This window comes from Euphorbia lathyris, chromosome 4 (genome assembly GCF_963576675.1).
Source record: "Euphorbia lathyris chromosome 4, ddEupLath1.1, whole genome shotgun sequence".
NCBI lineage: Eukaryota > Viridiplantae > Streptophyta > Magnoliopsida > Malpighiales > Euphorbiaceae > Euphorbia > Euphorbia lathyris.
Window position 1 is genome coordinate 45,042,373 of NC_088913.1, and position 15,068 is coordinate 45,057,440.

Consider the following 15,068-nt stretch of genomic DNA (forward strand, 5'->3'; position numbering starts at 1 on the left):
TCTTCCATTCGCAACAGTTGATCTAAATTTCTTTTGACCTCAAAATATGATCTCACCCCTTCAGTATCTTCTGCACTACGGAGCCTACCAAGCCTTTTTTTGCACATTGCTATCCGACGGGTGAATCTGCCCCTCCAGCCCACCCCCCATTGCTCCATCGAGTTTGCGGAGGCAGCCAATTTAGATAAAACTGGGTTACTACCACCATTCCTCCACACTTTCCGAACCATATCCACAAATCCATCCTCTTGCAACCATGTTTGCTCGAAACGGAAACGACGTTTCTTACTATTCCCAACACGGGATACAAGCTACATAAGAATCGGTAAATGATCTGAATAATTACTCAGAAGCGTCACCAACTTGTACTTAGAATATCGATCAATCCACTCCGGTGAAGCAAATGCATGATCCAATTTCTCCTGAATCCAAAATTCTGTTCCTCTACTCCGTTCCCAAGTAAACGCTTCTCCCTCCATATGTAACTCTTCCAGCCCATTTGAGAAAATAGCATCCTTAAATGCTTGCATTAGATAGTTAGGATACAACAGACCTCCTTTCTTTTCCTCCTGCTTTAGGATACAATTAAAATCCCCGATAATCACCCAAGGAAGGACAGAACTAGATGCAATAGAATTTAACAAATCCCATGACTCTCTCTGCCGATTCCTATCTGCAAACCCATAAAATCCCACCAATCTCCAATCCCCCTTAAGTGAATCACGTATTTGAATTTCAATATGATGATCCGAATACGAGTTCACAAAAGCTTCAATAGAATCCTTCCACAAAACCGCAAGACCCCCACTTCTACCTCTACAATTCACACTGAAACTGCCTGCAAAACCAAACTTACGACGAACCGAATCAATCTTCTGAAATTCCACAAGAGTCTCCATGAGAAAGATCACTTCCGGCTTAGAAGCCCTCGGAACCTCTCCCAAAGACCGAACTGCACAGGGATTGCCTAACCCCCGACAGTTCCAACTAAGATAACTCATGTGGTTCGGCGGACCTGATCTTCAGGCATCGCCGCATCATTATTAGAAGAAGCTCCTGCATCCTGAACATTAAAAGAAATAGAAGCCTCTTTAGTTACCATTACCCCCTCCACCACCACCGCCTCACCATTGGCCCTCCTACGTTTACGGTCATCCGCAAACTCCAATATAGTAGTTTCCTGTTCTACATTTGAAGCTACTTCCATATCTTGAACTTCCTCCACCATCTGACACCCTGGGGAACTAGATTGAGCATGCACAAGCTTTGCATTTGTGATATCCTCCAACACCCTCTGAGGCCCCACTTGCAGATATTGTTGTACACCCATCCGACCGCCCGGCTCACGAAGCCATTTCGAAGCCTGTTGTTCTGATCCCCTGCGCATTGGCGCCTTAAGCCATTCACCCCATTCGAATGAAACACTTTGTGCAGGAGTAACAAATCTTTGCTCACAAAAACGATCAGTATGGCCAAGCAACCCACACATATAGCAGAAATTCATCAAACGTTCATACTTAAACGTAATGAAACCCCACTCTGATGCCGACTTTTTTATTTTCTTAAATCGACGTAGTGGTTTCCTTACATCAATCACCACCCTCAACCTCATATACAACCTCCTAATTCCCGTATTGTTATTGGGATCGTACTCCAAAAACCTCCCCACAAAGTTACCAATTTGCTTTCCAATGGCTTCTGACATTGTCCCAATTGGAAGTTCGTACACCTGAACCCAAAACGCAGCATAATCCAGACTGACATTCCCCGGCATCTCTCCTTTCTTCCAGTCATTCATAACCAATAGATGATTATCGAAGGACCCACCCACAACAGTCGTACACAGAATCGAGCCAAGAACCACACACACCGGATAGCTCAATTGCGATAAAGAAAAAGAACACAGCTCCGAATCACAATCAGAAAAACACAACCCACTTACAGATAAACCTCTCACCCAGGAGAGAGAACAACCCGCACTGGCGGGGGACAGTCGAACCACGATTGCCGGCGACACTAGATCCACAATCACCGGCGAGTTGGCGGTTACCACACACAGCTCCACTGAACACCACGATCGCACTTCCTAGAGAGAGTTTTTGCGGTTTTCATTCTGCATCTATTACTTAATGTAATTTAAAATAATATATTAATTGTTTTTATTAATTTGTGTGAAACATGTATAATGATATATATAATAATAATTAGAAATTTAATATGCGGATGATACGTCGAGTTTGTATTAGATAAAAAATAATGGTCCGGAGGGTAGAGGATCTATTCTCTGTAACCGGCGTCTACACATGGAAGGGAAAAGGAATAGAAGGACGAAGATGACATCTGTTACTTTCCCACTTATAAAATAAAAAAAATAAAAAAATAAAAAAAAATTTAATTTATAAGAGCAACTCTAGTGGTTGGAGAGGGTTGCACATCATCCAACCATTCAATCTCACTCATTTCTAATAATCATCTCTTCAAAACACTGTCTACCAAAATCAGTTTTAGTGGTTAATCACTATCACCACTATTTAGTGAGTCCCACATATCATTTAATATTTTATTATCATTTTATATTTATTTTTACGATTTTATTTTATTTATTTGATGTTTTGTTTCAAATATATGTTTTTATATCTTATTTATAAATTTGTTCTTAGTTAATAATATTTAATATTTATATTATAAAAAAAGTACTGTTAAAATTTTTAAAAATATCCGTGCATAAGATTATATCAAATATGCATAAAATATATTCCAATTAAAAAAAAAAAGAAATTCAACAGTATATTATAAAACATATTTCTTCCCAAAAAAAACTAAAAAGAGCATATTTTTTGCTTTACAAATGCACACATCTTTTTATATTTAGACCTCGTTTGTTTGGGGGAAAATATTATGTTCTGGAAAATTTTATGCAGGAAAAATATTGTGCAGGAAAATAAAATATTTTTCTGTGTTTGGCAACAACACTGGAAAATATTTTACGGTGTTTGGCTACAACACTGGAAAATATTTTCCAACCACTAAAACGTGAAAAAACACACAAAAAAATTTGAAATTTTGTTAAAACCACAAAAAGTGGAAAAATGCGAAAATCACGAAAAGTAAAAAAAAATATTAAAAACATGGTAAAAAGTGGAAAACCACGAAAATGTGAAAAAAAAAATTAATGTTAAAATCACGAAAAACGTTTTTTTTCACATTTTTGGCATTTTTACACGTTTTCTCGTATTATTAACGTTATTGTGTTTTTTTGCATTTTTTTTTTCATTTTTTTTGTGTTTTCACGTTTAGTTTTTCGGTTTTACTTTTTCACTTTTTCTTTTTTTCCGCTTTTTATTACTTTTTTCGTGTTATTCACGTTTTCATGTTTTTCGTATTTTTCACGTTTTTGTGTTTTTTACGTTTTCGTGTTTTGTTTGCATTTTTCGTCTTTTCATATTTATCGGGGTTTTCACTTATTGTCACATTTTTATGTTTTAGCATTTTTCGCGTTTTTTGTGTTTTTCGTATTTTTTCACATTTTCGTGTTTTTTTTTTGTATTTTTCACGTTTTTGTGTTTTAGCATTTTTCGTATTTTTTCATATTTTCATATTTTTTTTGTATGTTTCACGTTTTTGTATAATTCGTGTTTTCTCACTTTTTTGCTTTGTTTTGTGCCTTTTCAAGTGTTTGCTTTTTTTTACGTTTTTGTGTTTTTCATGCTTGTTCACTTTTTCATTTTTTTGCGGGTTTTTTCCATATTCTCGTGTTTTGTAACGTTTTCAGGTTATTCATGTTTTTTCGTGTTTCATATTTTTGTATTTTTTATATATTTTAATGTTTTTCCCATTTTTCTCTAGACGCATATGTTTTGGGGAAAATGTTTTACCTTTTTGAAAAGGGTAAAACATTTTCCCTTATTTCTTCCTTCATTTTCCATTGACTTGCAACTTATTTTCCTGCCCAAACAAACAATAAAAAATTGGAAAAATATTTTCCTGCAGAATATTTTCCCCCAAACAAAGGGGACCTTAATATTTTTTGTTTTACAAATGCAGACATCTCTTTTTATATTTAATTTATATAAATACCAACAGATTCCTATGCTGGCCCACAATATTTAGTGAAAAAATAGACAATAACAGACCCCTTGCTGCCCTTTGTACTCCACGCCTCCTCAAACTGTTGACAGCTCATGCGCATAGAAAATAACTCTACCTTGCACGTGATATGTGAGCCAAGCTTTTTCAAGCCCAGCGAGTCGCCAATGCTGGCGACTTGGTAGAGTTGGGGGACTTCTAGGTTGGGAGGTCGGGCGATCTCAAATCCATTCTCTCTCTAAAACTCAAAAAAAAAAAAAAAAAAAAAAAAATCAAAATCCCAAAATCGCTCGCTATGGCATTTCACGTAGCTTGTCCAATTACATGGTAAGTGTATTACTACTAATTGAACCTCACAACTATTACCCGCTTCTCATCTTTCTCTGCTTCTTCTTCTCCTTTCGCTTATTATTTTTCTTTGTTTCGCAGTCGCCGAATTTGCTTCTGCTCGCTAGGGTTTCCGCGGGATCTCCACTGCTCCAAATCCAAGGCAGACTTTCTTTTCCAAGTTTCCGGAATTCAGGACTTTCTCAACGATCCTTCTGGAATTAGGGATTCCAATGAACCAACTACTGTTCAGGTCCGTGTTCCTAAAGTTGCCGTTTCTCCCTCACCTCCCGCTGCTCTTGTTCCTGCTTTGGCTGCAGATGGAGGAGCCACTGCTGATGTTGGAGAGGAGGCGTCGGCTCATACTAAGCGTGTCGCTCTTCAGAAAAAGGCTGCTGCTGCTATGGTCGCTGCTGAGGATTATGCCCGCCGCTTTGAGTCTGGCGATATGGCGGTGAGATTCCTCACCACCTTATGTCTATGTCTGTCTATGTCTATTAGGAAAATGTTATTTCTTAATTTTATGTTGAATGTAGCTTTTCTGGGAGCTGGATGCTTAGTATTCAATTCCGCCTTTTCAGACCATTTCATGTTCAGCTTGAATTTTTACTGACGGATAACTACGTTGGATTTTTATTTTACTGTGCATTAAATTAATTTTGGTATTTTATGCTGTGGTTGGTAATATTGAGTCATTTAGTTATCTCATGGATTTGTCAACTTCTCTGCAGGTTGTCTCTAAAGATGTTGCTGGAGATGAGCATGGTCTATCTAACACAAATGTGTTATGTCGGATGTGCTTTTTGGGTGAAACAGAAGGGAGTGAGAGGGCAAGGAGGATGCTTTCCTGCAAAAGTTGTGGCAAGAAGTATCACAGAAGCTGTTTGAAATCCTGGGCTCAACATAGAGGTTAAGATTAATGGGTTTAAATATTTTTCAAGTTGCAAATTTATTTTGTTCCTTATATAGAGGGTTGATTGCAGATTTATTTCATTGGAGTTCCTGGAACTGTCCTTCCTGCCGAACTTGTGAGGTACTCATCAATGTGCTTCATTGACTTTTCACGGTCTCACCTTTTATGAGGGAAAAATGTATGGAACATATACATAAAAGTCGAGAACAGAATCACAGATAATGAGTGTCCAAGTATGGCTTTATGTCATTCTACTTACTTCATCTCTTGAACATCTTCAACTCAGACCTTGCATTCTTAATATTTGTATCTCTAACATTCTTGCTATATCTGTGCTCTACGGTGGTGCTGATTCTAATAAGCTTTAAACTTTTATTTTTTGCTTTCTCTAGATATGTCGAAGAACTGGAGATCCAAATAAGTTTATGTTCTGCAAAAGATGTGATGGTGCATACCATTGTTACTGTCAGCATCCTCCGCACAAGGTGGGTCATTGACTTTTTTTCCTTGGTTTATGCCTATTGTTCTATACTAAAGTATCATCATCTATGTTGAATTCTGGATGGTGCAGAATGTGAGTTCTGGACCATATTTATGTCCCAAACATACTAGGTGTCACAGCTGTGCATCTACTGTCCCAGGAAATGGCTTAAGTGTGAGGTATTTATCTCAGATTTTTTAATTTTCTTACATATTTAGCCTTTCTTCTATGTTTTTTTTTGTTTGGATGATTATTTTCCTGTAATTGATCAAAGGGGATTTATGTATCATGTTTAGATCAAAGTTGGTGGCCTTTACAGTCGGTCCCAAGCCCGGACAAAGGAGGAGGGTTGCGGTAGGTTTGTGGCGGCCAGCGTAAAACTTAGCCACATCTTATGACATGAACCATAATATAAATACCGTTGGGGCGTTCCCTACTCAGCGACGCGCTGCACTTCCTAGACCCGGGTGTAGTGATAAATGTGCAAGGGTTGCTAGGTCGTCGCCCCGAAGCGGCGCGCCACCCCAGGACCCGGGGGTGGTGTCAAATATGCAAGGGTTGCGGGTAAATAAGCTAGTCCACGGTAATGGTAGGGGTAGGGGTAAGGGTAGTAGGTTACGCTTTGGGACATGGAACATAGGTTCTTTGACAGGAAGATTAGCTGAAATTGTAGATGTTATGAAGAGGAGGAGAATAAATATATTATGCCTACAAGAAACCAAGTGGGTTGGAGCCAAGGCTAGAGAGATAGCTCCTTGGGGTTATAAGCTTTGGTACTCAGGAAAGGATAAGGGTAGAAATGGAGTAGGTATTCTTATTGATAGGGAGTATATTGATGAGGTAGTAGCGGTGTCTAGGAAGAGCGATAGAATTATGAGTGTTAAGCTAGTGATAGGGGATGAGGTTGTGAATGTCATTAGTGCATATGCGCCACAAATAGGATTAGATGTGTCTATAAGACAAGCTTTTTGGGATGACTTAGAGGAAGTGGTGCAACAGGTTCCTAGGGATGAAAAAATGGTACTAGGGGGTGATCTCAATGGACACGTGGGTTCTAGGCGAGATGGGTTTGAGAGTGTTCATGGAGGGTATGGTTTTGGAGATAAGAATGAAGCAGGAAATGATATTTTGGAATTCGCATCAGCCTATGACTTGAGTATCATGAACACATGGTTTATGAAGAGAACATCCCACTTAGTGACTTATCGGAGTGGCGGTAATGCGAGCCAAATTGACTTCTTCTTAGTAAGGAGTGCTTGGAGAAAGAGTTATATTGATTGTAAGGTGATCCCTGGTGAGAGTACGACAACCCAACATAGAGTAGTGGTGCTAGATTTTCGAAGTAGGAAATGTATAAGAAAACAAACACCTCAAGTAGAGACTAAGATTAAGTGGTGGAAATTGCAAGGGGAGAATCAACAAAAATTTGTGGATGAGATGACCAAAAAAGATATTTGGACTTGCAATATGGATTCAGATATAGATTCAATATGGAATAAGATGGAGCATAGTATAAGGGAAGTAGCGAAGGAAGTTCTAGGGGAATCTAAAGGTAGCATGCCACCGGGTAAGGACACATCTTGGTGGACAGAAGAAGTACGACAAGCAGTAAAGAGTAAGAGAGAATCCTATAAACTATTGGGGAAATGTAGGAGTGACGAGAACTACGAAAAATACAAAGAGGCTAAAAGGGAAGTAAAGAAGGTCATACGAGATGCTAGAGCAAAGGTGAATCGGGATCTGTATACAAGATTGGATACGAAAGAAGGGGAAAGAGACATATATAGAATTGCTCGGATGAGAGATAGGAAGACGCGAGATCTCGGAAAAGTTAAATGTGTGAAGGATGTGGACCAGAAAGTCCTAGTTGGAGATAAGGATATCAAGGAACGATGGAGGTCCTATTTTGATGACTTATTTAATGGAGATCGCCAACAAGATGTTGGAGATATAAGTATCCATCACGATATGATAAATCATGAATGCCTGCGGAGAATTCAAAAGGGTGAAGTCAAAATGGCATTAAGTAAGATGAAGTTGAAGAAAGCAGTAGGACCTGATGGCATCCCTATTGAGATTTGGAGATGTTTGGGAGAAAGAGGAATCGAATGGTTGACGACGTTCTTCAACAAAATTTGGAGAAACAATAAGATGCCATCAGAATGGAGGAAAAGTACCTTAATCCCTTTGTATAAGAACAAAGGCGATGTCCAAGATTGTGCCAACTATCGGGGAATCAAATTAATGAGTCACACTATGAAACTTTGGGAGCGAGTGATTGAACAAAGGCTAAGGAGGACGGTGAAGATCTCGGAAAACCAGTTTGGCTTTATGCCGGGAAGATCAACTATGGAAGCCATCCATCTAATGAGACAATTAATGGAGCACTATCGAAATAAGAAGAAAGACTTGCATATGGTTTTCATTGACTTGGAGAAAGCATATGATAAGGTACCAAGGGAAGTACTTTGGTGGGCCTTGATAAGGAAAGGCATTTTCGCGGAAATATATTGACATCATAAAGGACATGTATGAGGGAGTATGCACGAGTGTACGTACTAGTGTTGGGAAAACTGAAGAGTTTCCTATTACGATTGGAGTGCATCAAGGTTCCGCACTAAGCCCATTTCTTTTTGCCATCGTTATGGATGAACTAACAAGTTCACTTCAAGATGGTATACCATGGTGCATGCTGTTTGCAGATGATATTGTGTTGGTTGATGAGACGAAAGAAGGAGTGGAGATGAAGTTGGAACTATGGAGGCAAACTCTAGAATCTAGAGGCTTTAAGTTGAGTCGAAGTAAGACAGAATATTTGGAGTGTAAGTTTAGCGGCCGTAGGAGTAGGGAGGCAGGGACAATCACCCTAAATGGGAGAGTTGTTCAGGCCTCGGATTGCTTCCGGTATTTAGGATCTATTATCCAAACGGATGGAGAAGTAGATGGAGATGTTGCCCATAGGATTAAAGCTGGTTGGTCGAAGTGGAAGAGTGCTACGGGTTTCCTTTGTGATCCCGGCATGCCTAATAGATTGAAGGGAAAATTCTACCGGAAGGCAATTAGACCAGCATTGTTATATGGTACGGAGTGTTGGGCAGTGAAACACTGCCACATCCATAAGATGTCGGTGGCGGAGATGCGTATGTTGAGATGGATGTGTGGTCACACGAGAAAGGACCGGGTGCGTAATGAAATAATTAGGACAAAAGTAGGGGTTACATCTATTGAGAATAAAATGAGAGAAAACCGACTAAGGTGGTTTGGCCATGTGAGACGTAGAGCGCTTGATGCGCCGGTTAGGAGAACCGAAGAGTGGCAAAGGGATGTAGTGGTGAGGGGTAGGGGAAGACCTAAGCAAACTTGGAGGAGGGTGATCGAGAGTGATATGAGTTTATTGGGAATTGAGGAAAATATGGTAGTGGATAGGACGGAGTGGAGGGAGCGAATCTGTGTCGCTGACACGACTTGATTTTCACGGTTTTATATGATGGTTCATGTTAGCCGACCCCGAATCATTTCGGGACTAAGGCTTTGTTGTTGTTGTTGTTGTTGTTGTTTAGATCAAACTTATTTTACAGTTGTTTACTCTTGAAAATATGCTATTTGGTCATTTTCTGAGGTTTATGTATCATTGCAACTGTTAGGTGGTTTCTGGGATACACTTGCTGTGATGCTTGTGGAAGATTGTTTGTGAAGGGAAATTACTGCCCCGTTTGTTTGAAGGTATCAAGTGCTTTATGCTTCTCACATATAGAATATTATTTATATTTATCCTTAGACTTGGTATCACTGTTATCAAACTCGTACAAGTCACGAGTCGACTCAGCTAGATTTCGAGCTGTCTCTAGAGGGAGAATCAAACTCGACCAAGACTAGATGCCACATTGACCAAATTGGGCGAATCGAACGAGTTCGAGTCTTGGAAAAGGTGAAAAAATAAAATAAAATTAATAAGCAGATGCAAAGGAGAGGACTACGAAGGCTTGAGATCTGATCGTTGGATCTGAATAGCGAGAGAGTTCTGTAAATTCAATAAAAAATCTCATCTCAGTTGATCCTTTTCTTCTTCTACTGCTGTTTTATTGTTGAGACTTGCGAAATAGCTATTCTTCCTCTTTTGACTGAAAAATCGGTAGAAGAGAGCTAAAAGGAAACGTTGGAAAGAAAAATGAAGACTATATCTGAATATAGGAAATAAATAATTAAGAGAAGAAAGAGACTGAGATAGAAGAGGAGAAGATCTGTATCAGATTTCTACTTTTCGGACGCCACTCATTTATCAAATTCACCTAACTATTTTATTTCCCATTTTTGCAAGGCTAAAGAGTGTTATATTTTAGTGTTTTTTTTTTTTTTTTTCCACTTTTTGTAATTAAATTATATTTGCTTTTGAAATTATCATAATACCCTTTCACATTATATTTCCACACTATTGAGTTGAGTTAAAAAAAATCGCATTTAATTGTTTTAAAACCATAAAAATTGTATATGTAATATGAAACTTCTGTACATATTTTATTTTTTTACAATATTATGAATTTGAAGTGAATCTTATGATTTGATTCACGATTCATAAAATAAGGATTTCGATTCACGAGTTGAATCTCGATTTGACAACTATGCTTGGTATTGGTGATTACAATTAAAGATCTTCCACGATGTGAAACAAGGAAAAAAAATCTTTTTGTTGTTAGCATGTGAGTAGATACACATTTTTCATTGATAACTTTGGGACAGGCTTTTGCTGTTATTTTCTTGCACAGGGAACCTTATCTTTGTAAATTTTTACCTGAATGAAGTTTTCCTCAAACTTGTAGGTTTATAGAGATTCAGAGTCGACACCAATGGTTTGCTGTGATATTTGTCAACGGTGGGTGCACTGCAGCTGTGATGGCATCAGGTTTGTTCTTCCCCCACCAATTACAGGTCATGTATTTGCATTTGAATTAGTTGTCTTGATGGGGTACAGAATTTTGGGCCGTTAGCTTGTTAATTACAAATACTGTATGCTTTACTGAATTTCTTTCCCTAACTTGTGCTTTTCTTGAACTTGATTGAAGTGTTTTTTCTCCCCAACCATATTGGCTTCTGTGATATGCGTAGCATATAAGTTATACTTAAACAAAATGTTTTGCAGTGATGAAAAATATCTACAGTTTCAAATGGATGGAAACCTCCAATACAAATGTGCCACTTGTCGTGGAGAATGCTACCAGGTTTTTAAATACTATAATTTCCTTCTATCTCATGTTTCTTATGGGTATCGTCATGCCTGCTGCAGTGATATCAGTGTTAGTGTTTCTACTATTCTTTTATATGTACACTTTTCAAACCGTCAGATATGTTGTGTAATACCAGGTCAAGGATCCGGAAGATGCTGTTCAAGAGCTTTGGAGGAGACGGGATAAAGCTGATCATGGTTTAATTGCCAGCTTGAGAGCTGCTGCTGGGTTGCCAACTCAAGAAGATATATTTTCTATTTCACCTTTCTCAGATGACGAAGATAGTGGTCCAGCAAAACCTAAGAGTGAATTTGGACGTTCTATAAAGCTTTCTCTCAAAGGATTAGTTGACAAGTCTCCAAAAAAGAGCAAGGAATATGGGAAAAAATCTTCAAATAAGAAATCTGCAACAAAAAAAGCTTCTCAGGCAAATTTAACCAATAAAACAGAACTCGATCAGCATGACATTCAATCTCTTGGACACAGTTTAGATGAAAACAATAATGAAGATGCAGTGTCTCTCAAGAATGGTGGGGAAAATGCATATTCTTCCTCTGTTGCACGCATTCTTAACCATTCTGACAGAATTTGTTCTGCTAATCAGCCAGGAGTCTTGAAACACAAGTTTGTTGATGAGGTGATGGTGAGTGATGGAGAGAGGACATCTAGAATCGTCAGAATTAAAAATCATAAGCCTCATGATTTGGATAGTGGGGATGATACTGAAAAAAATGCTAACAAGTTCAAATCTGTGAAGGCAAATAAGTTGGTTATTAATCTAGGTGCTAGAAAAATCAATGTAACTAGTTCTCCAAAATCTGATGCTTCAAGCTGCCAAAGGGATCATGAATTGACAACCCCAAATGGTATGCTATTTTGATAATATTCGGCAGCATGCATTTGTAAGAGATGTTATTCTAATGAGATTTTCACATTAACTGGCATATTTATTTTTTTCCTTTAATAGATGGTAGTTCAATTGTCATGATCATCATAGTCATTGTTACGTTATTTGTCATTGCATCTAGTTTTATTAATCTGTGGGAGGTATATTAGCTAGTATGTCTAAACTAGTAAGCTCATGTGCTTTCTATCAATTTTTTCTTGTAATTTTGTTTCATTTATTGAGCAATTTGTTTCTCTTTCTCTTGTGTGCTCAATTTGGGTTGTCAATAGCATGGTTCATGAAGTTTGCTGGTTGCTAGTGATGTATATTGTCAATAAATTTATAGTTACGGGAGCCTCAACAATTTAGTCCGCCATCATCCAAAAAGAGGTCCTTTTATGACTTTGTAGACATTATGCATGTATGGAACTTTTGAACTTAATGGTCCATCATTTTATGTATTGTCTATAACTTGCACTTCAAGCTAATATGATATGATGGTTTTGCTGTAGTTAGAGATAGTCCAATAGAAATATCATTTCTTGTCACCAAGAAACCAACCGACAAGATTGCTACATTTATATGCAGACGAGTTCATATTATAGGTTCATTGCTCTACTTTATTCTATTTGAAATATTATACTTTATTTCACAGCCTTGTGGAATTGCTGTATTGCTTTGGCATATATCAAATATCTGTCAAATGACAAAACTATCTTTGGATTATTTGAATGTCTTCTTGATACTAATGTATAACATGAGGGAGCGAGGAATGCACTAGAATGAAGTTATAAGAGATTTTCTCATGTTAAATTCTATTTTGGTCTGATAAATGGAGTCCTTTTGCTTTTCAGTTCAGATTCTTAGTTCAATTCTTATAGGCCACATTCAATACCTTAAGTAGTGCTGCCTCTAAGAGTAGCAATATCTATATTTTTAAAAACAATTACTTGGCAAGCTCTTGTTCACTAGCAATGGCTTGAAGATTGAGGTTTCTTGAACAGGTAGTGAAGATGCAGGCCAGCATGGAATGAGTGACAGGTTTCTGGGGGACGGACATGAAGGCACTGCTAGAACTGGTGATGGTATTTGTCATATTTCTTCTCTCTTTATGTTGGGATTTAGTTGGCGTAAGCATATGGATAATGCTATAATTGTAGTTAGTTAAAAATATTTTTTATTATTTGTTTTGCAGGGGATATAGGTGATCACTCTGGCCAAGTAACAAGCTTGAAGTTTCAAAGAAGGGAAGGAAACCTTAGCAAGTTTGGGAAACTGAAAACTGAAACTTCTAACTTGAATCCCAAATCTGAAAGAGGGAGTGATGCTGATGGTTATGAAACAGTTCTTTCCGAAAATACACATGTTTCATTTAAAAGAAGTGTTGAAGGAAGTGGGACGGCAGTTGGGACTACAGATGAAGTCCCCTCATCAAGAGGTGAGCAAGTAAGTTTGGGGAAGCAACCAGAAGTAAGGCCTGACACACATACTGAAAGCAATGATGATTCAGGTGATATGCCAATTATGCAATCTTCGACAAAAGATTCCAAGTTTTCACTAAAGTTGAAGATAAAAAACCTTAGTCTCTTAAACCAGTATTCTCGGAAATCTCCATCTAAGGAAGAAAAGAGTTCCATAAGGGGCCAAAGGTCAAAAAGAAAGAGACCATCAAGCTTGATGGAAAGAACACCTTTGAATGAAGAAGAAGAAATCACGCAATCACATCAAGACAGTGAGATGATGGAAGCTAGTTGGATTTTGAAGAAGTTGGGCAAAGATGCAGTGGGAAAACGAGTAGAAGTTCACCAGCCATCTGACAATTCATGGTGAGTTTTCTTTTACCCCTCTGCTTTTGGGGCCAGGTGTTGTGGAGTTAGTGGAGAGACAAGACATTATCAGAAGTGTATGTTGGTGAGGGAACTATTAAGTTATAAGATAGAACATAGGGAGGAGTGGACCAGTATCAAGTTTTGACTTGATCTACTTGTGATCAGTACACGTGTATTACTGTTCTGAAACAGGAGATGACAAATTGATGGCTGTTCCGTTCCCTTTATTATAATAATGAAGCGGAAATGATTAGGTTGGTTTCCTGAGAAGGTCGTGCTCTAGGATTTTTCTGCATCTCTTTTAATTGTTGTGCCCTCAGCTTGAGAAGAGTGATGCTTTTTATGCATTTGCATATATCATGATATGTACTTGAGACAAAAGGAAAGTTTGTTTTCTTCATCTATGGAAATAATTTTTAGAAATCTTTATTTACTTGGAAAATTTGGTTATTGTTGGGTTTTATCTGTTTTTGGCTGTTGATGATCGGCTTCCTAATCCAGGCATAAGGGGGTGGTCTCTGACACTGATGAAGGCAAATCGATGATGATATCTGTAACTCTAGATGATGGTAGGCTTAAAACCTTGGAACTGGGTAAGCAAGCTGTTCGCTTTGTTCCTCAAAAACAAAAGAGGTCAAAAGCATGAATCAACACAGCATTTATCAATTGTGGACTGTTGCACCTGGAGACATCTTCCATTTGAACGGGGTTGCTTGTGTTGCTGCTATCTCTGATCATCAAAGCATATTTTGTGCATTTGGACTCGGTTACAGGAAAACACAAGCATGTATCATTTGTCTTTCCGTTCTCTACTTGTATTTGATTTGAGAATGCAGCTTTTCTGTTCCCATTGCTTTCATCCCTCAGCGTTAAAATCAGTAAATATTTTCTTTGTTAAATGTAAGTTAGAATTAAGGGAAATGCTCAAAGCCCAGCATGCAAATTTGTGTAGAGGATTTACTTGGTTGCTAAATTGGGATGGAAGTTTGAGATCTAAACTTAACTTACAAATGTCCATTCCAATATATGAATGATTGAATGACTTGTTTTGTGGTTTAACATCTCTTTTGAATGTTGTTTATATAAATTGGTCGTTTTCCTTAACATATTCTTATTGAGATAATCTTATTTTATTTGGGGTAAAGATTTCTCGCTGTTATTAGATCCAAGTCACCTTCTGTTTTTTCTTCCTCCACTGGAACTATTACTGAAGAAGGAAGGCTTGATGCTAGTCGTATTACATCTCCAGCAACTAAAGAATGAGCCTGTTCGGAAAGAGCCAGTTCCATGGTTTTAAGCTATTAAGATAAAGAATAGGCAAAGA

General features: G+C 37.9%; 1 protein-coding gene across 2 annotated transcripts; it reads left to right on the forward strand.

Moving 5' to 3' along the window:
• The first annotated feature begins 4,255 nt into the window (after positions 1–4,255).
• On the forward strand, positions 4,256–14,803 carry LOC136227467 (uncharacterized). 2 transcript variants are annotated; one of them, XM_066016149.1, is made up of 13 exons: positions 4,256–4,413; positions 4,516–4,867; positions 5,145–5,322; positions 5,397–5,446; positions 5,719–5,811; positions 5,898–5,986; positions 9,452–9,530; positions 10,625–10,707; positions 10,945–11,023; positions 11,166–11,895; positions 12,920–12,994; positions 13,111–13,741; positions 14,246–14,803. In XM_066016149.1, exons 1-13 carry the CDS (start codon positions 4,382–4,384, stop codon positions 14,388–14,390), a joined length of 2,616 nt encoding a protein of 871 aa, XP_065872221.1. In that variant the 5' UTR covers positions 4,256–4,381; the 3' UTR covers positions 14,391–14,803. The 2 variants fall into 2 exon arrangements, with proteins under 2 accessions (XP_065872221.1, XP_065872220.1); XM_066016148.1 differs by having other exon boundaries at positions 4,257–4,413; positions 12,920–13,000.
• Positions 14,804–15,068: the final 265 nt, after the last annotated feature.

Coding starts and splice junctions, on each gene's coding strand:
- LOC136227467 (XM_066016148.1), top strand. CDS start 4,382: ATGGCATTTCACGTAGCTTGTCCAATTACATG. Junction 5,987..9,451: donor GGAAATGGCTTAAGTGTGAG/GTATTTATCTCA, acceptor TGCAACTGTTAG/GTGGTTTCTGGGATACACTT. Junction 13,742..14,245: donor CAGCCATCTGACAATTCATG/GTGAGTTTTCTT, acceptor TTCCTAATCCAG/GCATAAGGGGGTGGTCTCTG.